The 12,633-nt window shown below is 42.2% G+C and overlaps 1 protein-coding gene across 1 annotated transcript in view; it reads right to left on the reverse strand.

Moving 5' to 3' along the window:
* Nucleotides 1-11,359, reverse strand: part of atp10a (ATPase phospholipid transporting 10A) — a 43,089-nt gene extending 31,730 nt beyond the window's left edge. The window contains 9 exon segments of the mRNA XM_020609968.1: nucleotides 280-474; nucleotides 558-775; nucleotides 877-1,129; nucleotides 2,295-2,425; nucleotides 2,629-2,760; nucleotides 2,851-2,957; nucleotides 5,341-5,426; nucleotides 6,036-6,240; nucleotides 10,521-11,359. Coding sequence (XP_020465624.1) covers nucleotides 280-474; nucleotides 558-775; nucleotides 877-1,129; nucleotides 2,295-2,425; nucleotides 2,629-2,760; nucleotides 2,851-2,957; nucleotides 5,341-5,426; nucleotides 6,036-6,240; nucleotides 10,521-10,945 — 1,752 coding nt within the window. The 5' untranslated portion in view covers nucleotides 10,946-11,359.
* Between the last annotated feature and the right edge of the window lie 1,274 nt (nucleotides 11,360-12,633).

Raw genomic sequence — 12,633 nt, forward strand, 5'->3', positions numbered from 1 at the left:
AGAAAGGTCCTGAATGTCATGGCTATCTATGTTGAGATATTACTGTCTGTGGTAAATCAGCTGAGCAACACTGCCATGCCACTAGTATGGTTTTAGTGAAGGCAAAACAGGACACAACACCACCACAAAGAGACATTAAACTCCCACCCAGAGACACAAAACCACCACAGCGATGTAAAAGAACAAGCACGTGTAATAAAGGCAAAAGAGTTCAACTGGGAGATTGACATGCAAGCTCCAAACGTATGATCAGTCTGATTTTGTTGAGGTGAGTTTTACCTTCTGCCTGGGCTGGTTGGGGGAGGACACCACCACAGTGTTGCAGATGGTGAGAGCAATGAAGAAATCAATGATGTCAGAGAGGTCAGAGGGCAGCTGGGACATGGACTGGCTGTGGAAGCGCATGAAGTCCATCTGATTGCTGCATTCGTTGACTTTATTTAGGAGCTGAGGATCGGGGGTGATATCTTTCTCCTGCAGGACACGAGAGGGTTTATCAGTGGAGAACAGACAGCACAGGGTACCAGGAGTACAGCGGGACAGTCAGGTGCACTGACCATGGGGCTGCTGAAGGCCGTGTGCTTGGAGAGGATGCTGGCTCGCTTGGCCTCTGCCCTGCTGCCCGTCCTGCGGTGGGACTTGGTGCTATGGGAGCGCAGCACCACCCGGGCGCTCTGATGGCTGCTCACACTGTCCCGCCTGGGTAAGGTGCCACCGTGAGACGTACACTCCTCTTCCTCAGAATCCATCTCCTGGTACATAGCAAGTCTTCTAGCTAGATTGCACACACCATTAGAAGTGATTTAAAAAGGCAATGACTACTTACTATTTTAGTAAGGGAGGGTGTGTGTGTGTGTGTTTACAGGCTTGTCTCACCATTGGCATCGTGTGAGTACTCCACCCCTGCGACAGTGCAGCGGCGAAACACCATCTTGTTCTCTGTCAGCGTGCCTGTCTTGTCAGAGAAGATGTACTGCATCTGGCCAAGATCCTCAGTGATGTTAAGAGCTCTGCACTGCAGGTGAGAGTCTGTCTCCTCATCGTATAGATCCATGTCCTGATGGATGAAGTACACTTGGCAGATTTTGACAATCTCAATCGACACAAAAAGGGAGATGGGTATCAGCACCTGGGAGAGGAGAGAGTGTTTATTAGAGAAGAGGTAGGTCACAGCGGTGCAGTGGTTTTTCCAGCCTGTTTCGTGCAACATTAACAGCAGTGATTTCCAACCAGTTTTCTTGGGCTACTGTATGTGGAACTATGTCAACTATTTTGAAAAAAAAACAAACAAAAAAAAAAAAAAACTAGAAATTTTGAATAAAAAAAATATTACACACACCTGGATAAAATAAACTGCAAAATACATGAAAACTAGCTACTGTAGCAAGTAAGCACAAGTTAAAATTAAATTCTTGAAACTGATATTTTAAAAGTAATGAATTAATGGCTAAAAATAATTAAACATGAAGCGGCTAAAAGTGATGAATGAATAATCAATGAAATATGTACAAGTAATCCATAAATGGTTTATATACATACAAACTGTTAAGAATAAGTAAAGAATAAATGCTGAAATGGCCAAAAGTAATGGTTAAAACAGGCAGCTAATTAAGCTGGCTAGTTAAGAATTACAGATTTACAGCTGGCTAAAGGTAATGGGTTAATATGTATAATGTCTGACAAAAAGACTAGGAACCACTTTTACAGATTTAACTTCTCTATATGTCCAAATGTTGCATAAAAATTGAGTTAGAGTTAAAGAAATTATATACAAGTGTCTTGGCACATGTTTGGTTAATACATTCATTGTAATCCAGAGTGGGTCATTTAAAGGCAACACAAATGGAGAGATGAGTCATAGCTTTTGGGAGGGCGGCTCAGCCTGTGCCCGAATGCCAACAGTCACGTGTTTATCTGAAATTTTATCAAACCGTGTCTGGAAATACTGTGGTAGGTCTACAGCCTCAAACAGTTTCTGTTTGTACAGCTATCATCACAGGCTTTTCATTGATTTCAAAACTAGCTGCAACATCTGACACAGAACAGCCTGACATTTTTGCTTGCAGGCAAACAACCAAACCAAATAAAACTAACTTCTTTTTTATTTTAATCTTGCATTACAAAGATTATTTTACAGCATGAAGCATGTGCTTTCTCATTGCTTTTCCAGATTATTGTGAAGATGAAGAGGTCTCACACACCCCAGGGAGCTAATAAACTGCTGTTTTGATTTGCAGCAGTACTTGTGTTTAATGTCAGTAATACTCCATGTCTTGCTTGTCCCTGTTTCGTACCTGAAAAACGATGATCATAGTGAGGAGGAGATAAATGGCTGACATGATGGGTGATAAGTCTGTCCCCTCTGGACTGAGAACGTCAAACACAGGTCTCTTATCTCCGTACTGAAACATCCACAGCCCATGACCTAGAACAGCAACACCACAAGGTCAACTCATCAAAACACTGAAGTGAGAAGATATAAATAAAAGCACAGTAAACTCAGTCCAAAAGGAGAACTACGTTTTCATGACTAATCTAAAGAAATGATCATTTTAAACTGACATTTATCACCTGGGCCACACAGACTTCCCACACCGCTGTTTATATAGTTCTTAAACTGTTACGCACCCACAGCCGCAAACAGGCACATGACCAGCAGGATGATGACACACCAGAACACATCTACATTCATCTGTCGCTCCAGTTTGCTGCGCTTATAGCGCGGGCCGTTATTGTTCAGCATGGCTTTAGTCTCGTGACCTGCGAAAATACGCAGTGTGTGAGCAGCAGCTGGTCACAAGTCAAATATGGAGTGCTGAACAAGACAGCATATTTATTTTGGGGGCTGACCTGCGTAAATGACTATTCCCACAGCCTCTTCTGTGTTACGGATGGTGCAGCCTCGCAGCAGCAGGTTTTCTTTGTAAAGTGCATCTCTCCTGCCGCTTCGATGGATTCTGTCAAAGGAGAAGAGGCATAAAAATGACCAAAGGGACAAACTAGGCAAAACGATCATGGTTATGTCTTTACACTCAGGTGAAAAATCCTGACACTAGAGCCCTCAAGACAACATCAGTTCACTCTGCTGAGCACCTCAATTGATCATGCTCCAGCATCGTGGTGTTCCCTCAGCAGAAGTCCTCATGTCAGCACAAATTCCCTCAGACATAGCGGCCCTGATCCTGCTGCTGCTCCACAGAAACCCCTCGGCCTCGGAGCGAATCAGACAGCGTGTCACGCTTATCCAGCGGGTAGATGTGACACAAAGACTAAACTCAGCTTTTAACCAGCCCACCAAGAAAGTCCAACCCCCTCTCACAAAATGCTTCTATAACTCAAAGTGTGATGTATGTTGAGCTATATTAACTGAGGGTCTATTGTGGGGAACAGCTGATCTTTAAATGTCAGCCTTAATCCCATTACCAAATCAAGGATTACAAGTACAATAGCATATAGGGGCAGTATTTAGTAATCTCTGTTGTAGCTTCTTTGAATGTCCCACAGCTGTCAGCATGTTTACTGTCAGCGTTGTTCATCCTTTGGCCTCTGACAGCAGGCTGACTGACACATCACCACCGATATAGATTAATACCAGTGTCCCTGAGCTTCAACACACAGCTTGTCCTAGTTCATAGCTCACTCTGTTCAAGAAATTGATAACACTCTGAGACGCAGAGTGCTTTCTCCACCAGAAAGGTAGTTACATTAGATTTTGTGCCACTGGCTATAAATGTAATAAAACACTGCTGAGACAAGCGCCCTCCCCCGCTCCCCCCTCAGCTCTGCTGCTGTGCCAGGGGCTCCACCGTAGCCAGGCAACTGAATACCTGCAGCATCTGGTCTCCTTCTGAGCAAAGAATAAATGTCATAATGATGTGAGTGCTGGTCAACCCAGCGGGTTTACTTTAAGCTCAGGGGATGTTTCTCATCTTGTGTCTCACACAAACGTGTCCAAGATGTCCCAGTAGGGAAACACCATGAAAAGACCATAAAGACATCCAGGTCTCTGAAAACTGACAATAGATAGGAGCTCACTAATACTAACAATCTGCATCTCATCAATAAACATAACTACCATATGCTGTTTGAATAGCTCTGAGGAACAGTCCTATTCACTTTTTTTTTTGCTGAGAGTTAGGTGAGAAAAATGACACTACTCTCACAATTGTCCGTCTTAAATTTAAAGATACAGCTAGCGGCCTGTTAGCTTAGCCTAGTATAAAGACTCTAGCACCTCTAAAATTCACCAACACATTATATCACATTTGTTAAAAACTGAATTCCATAAACAGCCATTTGTAGTTTTATGGCAAGGTGCATGCCCTACTAGTTCCTCACCAAGCACAGTGACTTCCTGAAGTCCAGTCATCACCAGGAGTTTGCTAGGCAACTAACACAGACTTCAAATTTATTTGCATATTTCCAAAAATGTCAAGCTATGAGATGGTTTAAAGCTAAATTACCAAAAAACATAAAGGTGACAATCACTTTGAAGAGTAACACATTACAATACAAGCATCAAATAACCAATTTCCCACTGCATTACTGCAAATGTATATAGTACAGATGGATGCCAGTTGGCATTCCAGGATTTAAAGCTGCAATCTGGTGATTTAATGTCAAAATCAAAGCAGAGGATGCTGAGATTCACTGATTTTTTTTTTGTCCCTAGCATGGCTACAGCATACTGCAATACTGCATTTCCCCTAATGCAACTGCATAAAATCTTTCATTACACAATATCAGAAAAATGCCAGTGTCTTGAAAGTCCACAACCCCCAGTTAGTGATCATGGCTGTTTTAAAAGATCTGTCTTCAAACCTGAGCCCGGAGATTTTCTCAGATTTGAAAAAAGCTCCTGCAGAACCGCAGAAGATATTACCCAACCTTTTACCCAGGGTGACTCAAAGCTGTTCAACTAATTTAACATTACCCATAAATGATACATACAGCAGAGTGAGGGCATGTTGTTGGCTTGCTCTTGTACAGGCCAGTTTCAGTAACCACGGTGCAAACAGTAACTGATGGTTCATTTGAATCTGGTTATACATCTTTAAATGTGCAAAACCCTGCCACCGCACACCAAGAAGGCAAATCCTAATCTTGACCTGGAAAAACGGTTTAAGTCCGAATTATAAGTTGGAAACTCTTGTCAACAAACCACAGCTTCACTTTATTTCCATTGTAACGTGCTGCATCACTCAAAATATTACTGCACTTAATTAACAGTGAAATGAAAATGAAATCTGAAACCTTGAAAACTGTCAGTTAACGTGATAAAGTTGAGCATCGTGGGTTCAAAGCAGATGTCGCACACAGACTGAACAAGGAAATACTCACATGTAGCCTCGGAATCTGTTCAGGTCATTGTTGGGCTTTTCACATTCAATGATGCTGTTGTACTTTAAGGGGTCAAAATCGCAATCCTGCAAACAAAAACACAAACAGCTGATTATTCAGGAAGTGGCCGCGACTCCTGACCAGAGCATTTTAAACTAAAAACAGATGGTAGCCTGTTCGGCTTTGCTGAACATACATTTGCCAAACAAAGTGCAGTAATGCCAATTAGATCTACCCTGTATGGCTCCTGTGAACTAACTTCTACATGTATATTTCACTTTTAACCCTCTTGGCATCACCTGAACTGTAGTTACAGAGGGTTTGCTGCTTTCCTCATGGGTCACTACACACATTATCTTTTTAATTTCTTTTTATGCATCTATAAAATGCAAAAAATGCCAAACCAGCAGTTAAAAATGCCAAACTGTTAAGGTACATGGATATGAAAATAAAGAAACAAATCCTTTTTAAATGCTACTTGATTTAGACAATAACCAGCATTTTCACTCAAATTCACACTTAACTGATTTCTGACTATTCTATTAAATGACAAATTTAAGCTCTACATAAAATGAATTACCATCATCAGACAGGGAAACAAAACCATTAGCTTTGAGCAGCAACTGGTGATAATAGCAAGGGTGCAACATAATTTCGAACATCCAGCATCGAAAACAGACAGCAGGTAAACTGACCAGTTCAAAGAAGCTGCGGACGACCTGCCTCTGCTTGAGGTTGGTCTCTCCATCCAGTGTGGCTGTCTCAATGTGGCACAGGCGGTCCGGGTCACTGGAGCTCAGCAGCAGAACGTCAGTGGGGAGGATCTCGTTACATCGCAGCCTGATGAAGTCTCCCACCCGCACCTCCTTCCAGTACTTCTCCACATAGCGCTTGTCCGCCCTACCAGAACAATAGGCAAACGAATGGCGTAAGCTGCAGAATGAAAGATTCAGACCTTTTGTTTTCAATAACTGCTGGCTATAAAAACTAATATTTTATGCATGAAGGAGGACAGCCTGCTTGTTGATGCCAAGGTTGCTGTGACCAACCCCCCAAATTTGTCTGAAATGAACACATTCCTTTCAACTTCTTTCTCAAAATGTTGATCAAAATTCTGCATTCAATTGCACACCGATCGATCAGCCACAACATTAAAACCACTGGCAGGTGAAGTAAATAACACCAACTCTCTTTACGCTGGCACCTGTCAAGGGTTGGGACATAGTAGGCAGCAAGTGAATAGTCAGTTTTTGAAGTTAAATAGTTGGAAGCAGGAAAAAATGGACAAGTATAAGGATCTAAGCAACTCTGATAAAGGCCAAACTGTGGTGGCTAGATGAGTGGGTTATTGCTTCTCCCAAACTGCAGGTCCTGTTGGGTGTTCCCCGTCTACAGTGGTTAGTACCTACCAAAAGTGGTCTAAGGAAGGACAGACAGTGAACTGGCAACAAGGTCATGGACGCCCGAGGCTCATTGGTGTGTGTGGGGAGCAAAGGCTAACCCGTCTGCTCTGATCCCACAGAAGAGCTACTGTAGCACAGACTGCTATAAAACCTAATGCTGGCTATGACAGACAGGTGTCAGAACACACAGTGGATCACAGCTTGCTGTGTATGGGGCTGCATAGGAGGCACGAAGGGGACCCACACGATATTAGGTAGATGGGTTGAACGTTGTGGCCGATTGGTGAATATATTCTATATTCTATTAAAAAAGAAAAAACAGGGAAAATGTAACTTTTTTAAATCACCAGCAATGTGAAACACTAATAATCATGTAGTAAACAGAGGTTAAATAAACAATTTGTAGAATACAGAATGAAATACCTGCACATAAGTTATATTTCTTTAATAAACGCGGTCTAACTGTAATTTACCCATTTCACTTACAGATTCTATGATGATTTTATTGCTGTGGTTTGTGAAGAAACAGCTACAACGACAAAGTAGCTCCAGTTGCAAAATGAAAATCAAACTGAGTGGAAACAACTACAACTATTCGAAGCATTTGGGTTTTTGTGATTTTAGCTTCTTTTCTCTGTTTTAGCCACAACTTTGGCTTTTTAAAACAGTGCAATTCATGTAAAGCAAGTGGTGAAACACTTGAAGGGTGAGCAGGTGGACAGAGTGGGTCTGAACCGGCCGTGGACAGAGGAGGCAGACAAACATGAGGGAGATGAGGCCACACAGGAGCACACCGTCTGGACCACACCATCTGATCGCCATGACACGGTCACATCTATGCAGGTAGCTATGACTAGCTAGTAGCCTATCAAGCTCGCTGAGGTTAACACATACCTGTGGTGTATGAAATTATTACTTCCCTGCAGGTTTACGCTCATTTAGCAGGTGTTTCGATAAACGACTCATTGTATTTTACTTGCCGAGGTTTTATTGCTCATACAGAACATATGGTTGTTAATTTGTTAGTTCAACTTTGGTTTCAGTCCAGCCTTTCTCCCCTGCAGCATCTCAGCTGCTGCTGGCTGTGTGTGTGTGTGTGTGTGTGTGTGGAGGAGCCGAGATCCGCCATCAGTGAAACGCCAGCACGGAGAGAAGGCGTTTGCTAATATTAACAAAACATACAACTTTCTCCAACTTTAAATACAACTGTAATATTATGATTTTCATGTGCTATACTATTACAATGGTGGCATTTAGGGCTTGGGGGCATGAGGTCGCACTTCACACAGATGGAACCGTGAACTCAGATCATGGACATTTGATTCACAGTTTTGGAATCAGAACCTTTACACCCCCAACCCCGACATTAATGGCTATCACCCAAATATATAAAAACATTCCTTTTCTTGAATTTTGCTACTGAAATGCATGTGGTGTCCGCCTGAAATCAGGCTTTATATAGCAGTGGACAAACAGATGGTGAACAGAATAAAATGTACACTGAGCAGATACAGACAAAATTTATTTTAGCTACTTTCCACTGCATGAAAGTGGATCCATATCCCAAGGACAATGAATAAACTCTCCAAAGCTGGAGCCAAGGATTGTTAAATAAGTGACCCACATGCACTTTTAAAGTTTGCTAGTGCAGGAAAAGTAGCCTCAAAGCAAAGTGTGACACATTTATACACAGACCTGCAGTATCAAAGCAAGAGGCCAACTAATCTAAGCGATATAGTGATGCTGCATGATCTAGCTACTAATCTACAGTGGCCCATTAGATAAATGATTATATGCTATTCAATCGATCAATCAGAAACTATTTTGATAATCAATTGTGTCACTGTACAAGCAAACATACTTCCTTCCTAACAATTCCTAGTTCCAGCTTCTCAGATGTGATTTTCTTGCTTTACTTTGTCATATTTAACAGAAAACTTAACGTCTTTGGGTTTCAGACAAAACACCTGAATGCAAAAATGAAGTAGGCTCCCATGTCCTAACATTTCCTATGTCAAGTTTTAATCAAGAAGCCACTGGTAAATAATAAAATCAAAAGTTTGCTTCAGCCTAGCCTTTCCAGGCAGCAGCTAAAACAGACAAAAAAACAATGCAAGCCAAAAATGTGGGGTTTCTGCCATCTCTAGTGAGGATCTGCTGCTCTTCCTTGTCTTTTACAGGTAAAATTAGGCTGCATTTTGTGTGTAAATCTACTGAGCACATTTTTTTGACACATTATTAAATGTGCATAGCTCACTATACCCGTAACGTACCAGCATAGCCTGCCTATGAATACCACGTCTGCTGAAAATGCCCCGAGCAATCTACCTATTGGAGATCTTTGTTTAAAAAAGTCACAGCTACTGCTAAGATTTGACTGTTGAGTGCCGAATATTCACAGCTATTCCATTAGTCATTATTTTTAGAGTCATATTGGAACCTACTTATTATTCTGCAACACAAAAATAGTACAAATAATGACTTCTGCATTACACTGGCAGTCAGAAGTCTGTCTTTCAGTGCTGCTTAAATGTGAAATTTATATTCCAATCTTAGTGCATGACTGAAGAATAACATCAGCAGTAAAACGATGGCCCTCACATTAATTATCCAGATATGGAAGAACACATCAGGTCAGATGCACAACATAAACTGTAAGTCAGTGACCTGGAGTCCAACTTGTTTCTGGATGTTGTAAAGCAGAAGTGTTTACATTCCAGCAAATACAAATGTACTTGTGTGAATGTGTGATTTCAGTGATTACTATGTCTGTGTCTTTAAAGTTGCTCCAAAACATTTAGGACGAATCCTCTGAAGTAAATCATGTCTGTTTCCATCAGCCTGACTGTAAATATTAGCATTTCTAAATTTACTAAGAAACTCCCCACATTGTAAATCCTGCTCTGCGCTGCCATGTAAAACCTCCCTGTGTGAAGAAGTGTATGAAGACTTGAGTTCACCTGCTGCCGTGACTTTTCCAAAGACAGAAAGTGACAGACATTTTTAAACCATGAAAAATAACAAGGCTGTCAGTGTAGATTTAGTCACGTCAGCTGTTGCCAGATTGAGAAGGGGATCTTTTGTACTGCCACAGAAGAAGAAAATTAAACAACGTCCAACTCTGACAGAACACCTCGGGTCAAGACTTAGTTAAAACTGTGGAGCTACTAAACACTGAGTCTTTTGATGACCATGAATTATGCTCTGTACATGGACGACAGTGCTGCTTTTCATTAGCAGAACCCTCTGCACACAGACTAAACAAAATAGTAGCAGAGAAAGCTTAGGGGACAGGTTGTCAGGTTGCATATTAATTCATTATTAATAATAGGAGCACTACTGCAACACCTGCATTATCAGAAAAGGCTTCACAGCTCTCTGACAAACATGTGGTCAGGGGCGTTGTGACAGAATGAAGGTTTCATGGATATCTGGACTTCACGTGTGATATCTATTCCTCATGTGTTAGCCAAGGCCTAAAAAGCATTACCCCGCCCTTCCTACACACACACACACACACACACATGATGCAAGTCTGACCTAGAGGCTGACACCTGGGCTCATGCATCAATGCAGGTTTGGATGGTCTCTCAAGTAAAGATCAATGCAGGTTTGGATGGTCTCTCAAGGAAAGAAAATGTACTTTGTGAACAATCTGCCCTGGTCAGATGATGTGGGAAGGCCAGTTTATGCAGATGCACTGATAGAAAAATGGTCAAACACCGGTTTCCAGCCACAGCTGGACACTGCTGGCTGCCAGTGTTAGGCCCAACTCACCTGCTGTAGACCAGACAATCCATATGATTGATTTCTTTATCCGACCGGTGTCTTCTGTAGTCCTCCCATAAGTCTTTGATGGCAGTGACGGACAAAATAAAAACTACAGGAGCCAAGGCAAGTTCTGGCTGAAACGCGTTGACAACTGGGACAAAATTAAGCAAAGCGATAAAAACAAAGTAAACATTGGCAAATCTATGAAACTGTTCAAAGAGATTCTTTGGCAGGAAAGACAGCACAGTGTATTTGGTCGTCTTAATCTTGTTGTTTGCATAGTGTCGGTTTGGGTTTTCCTCCCCTTTGGCGTGATCATACAGTATGTTTGCGTGGACAATCCTGGTTTTGTTCTCCTTGGTTTTCTTCTTTCTTTGCCTTTTGACTTTTGAAGCCTTGGCAATCCCGGCGTCTTCGCTCTCCCGCGCCATAGCCAGCCCTGCTTCAAACTTTCCCACAGTTTAGGTTTTCCTGTCCTCTCATACAAAGCGACATAAACTACAAACTATGTTATCATTCTTTTGTCGTGTGAAGAATGTTTTCGCCAGCCTTTACGTTGAGCCAAACCAAAATGTCCTTTCTATCCATGTCGGCTCCTCTCGTCGCGAGTCAGAAGAAAACTTTTACTTGTTTAGCGTCTCTCTTTTCCCCTTTTTCCTACAGCTGGGAAGGATGCTGAGATAGTAGGGAGGCTTCACTTGGACGTCCGACGGCTCGGCAGAAGATTTATAAATGGTGTGGATGGGCCTCCGCCAGCGGTCGCGTGCTGCTGCTACGTGTGTAAAGCAGCGGTTGCGCGCAAAGAAGGACGTTCGTCAGCGGGTCAGGGGTCGCACTCCTCTGGAAATCTGACCCAGGCCCCTCCTCGATTCAACCGGGGGGTTTTGGGACTCCAAGTGCCACGCGGTATTACTGGAGTTTACACTAGCCCACAGGAAGCAACCGAATATCAAACGTTAGTGTACAAAACTTCTTGTGCATATAAAACTATTTGGTGAAAGAGAGAAACTGAGTTATATACCCCTTATAAAAAGTACTTCGTCTTTTCATACTATTGTCTGTGAATCTCTCCCTGTATATATATATATATTGTAAATGGTCTTATACTTGTATAGCTCTTTTCTATGCTTTACAGTTCACTCAAAGCGCGTTCACGCTACTTGGCCATTCACACAACGGTGTTATCACGGGGAGCAACTGGGGGTTTAATGTTTTGCTCAAGGACATTTTGACTGGACAAGCCGGGAATCGAACCGTTGAGCCTCAGGTTAAAAAACGACCCGCTCTATCTCCTGAGCCACAGCCGCTCCCGATATATATCAGTATTATACAAAAAAATATAAGCACATCATTCTAAAACAGGATTTTATTTTACTATATTGTGTTTTATGGATTTTATGTAGATTATAGAGACAGGACAATATCGTCTCTGTATGCTTCCTAAACAGAGGTAGTGGTGGTAAACAGCTGCACATGGATGGATTACTGAACAGGGCAACCAAGCACAAGCTAAGGGGCCCAAGTGGTCCCTGATGCTCATCTCCAAAATATCCTAGAAGAGTCCCCCGAAAATGCTAAACATCCTCAGAGACGAAATGAAGCTAAACAACTGCAAGGAGATGCAAAGTGACTATAAAGACATGCAAGAAGATTTTAAAGTCAAAAAAGAAATGACCCTAAAAAGAAAAAGAAAACATGTCGGTTTCAGTCCCGGGTCCAGGTGGGGGGTTACATATCTGTGCCCAAGGACCCATTTAGTGTGTGTGCTATGTATTATACAATATTGTGTGAAGACCATCTAAAAAAAGTGAATGAACATGAGACTCAAAGCTCTGAAACATTAGCACCTCTGGAGAGAGACTGGACACTGCCAGCAGGCTCCCCAGAGGAGATAGATCAAAGGCCTCTCCCAGGGCAGTCTATAGCAATTTGCCATAGGCTCATCCAGATGTTTGGCTAAAAACTAGTGGCTGGCTATACATGGCAGCATGGTGGCATGGAGAGCAATTCAATTTCCCTATGATGAATGACTGGAGTGAGGTGGATCTGAGACTACAGGCCCACTGTGGCCTCAAAAGCTCAGCTTTTACACCGAGGAAACAGTAAAAACCAACTTAAA

The sequence above is a fragment of the Monopterus albus genome, unplaced genomic scaffold, assembly GCF_001952655.1.
Source record: "Monopterus albus unplaced genomic scaffold, M_albus_1.0 scaffold103.1, whole genome shotgun sequence".
Classification (NCBI taxonomy): domain Eukaryota; kingdom Metazoa; phylum Chordata; class Actinopteri; order Synbranchiformes; family Synbranchidae; genus Monopterus; species Monopterus albus.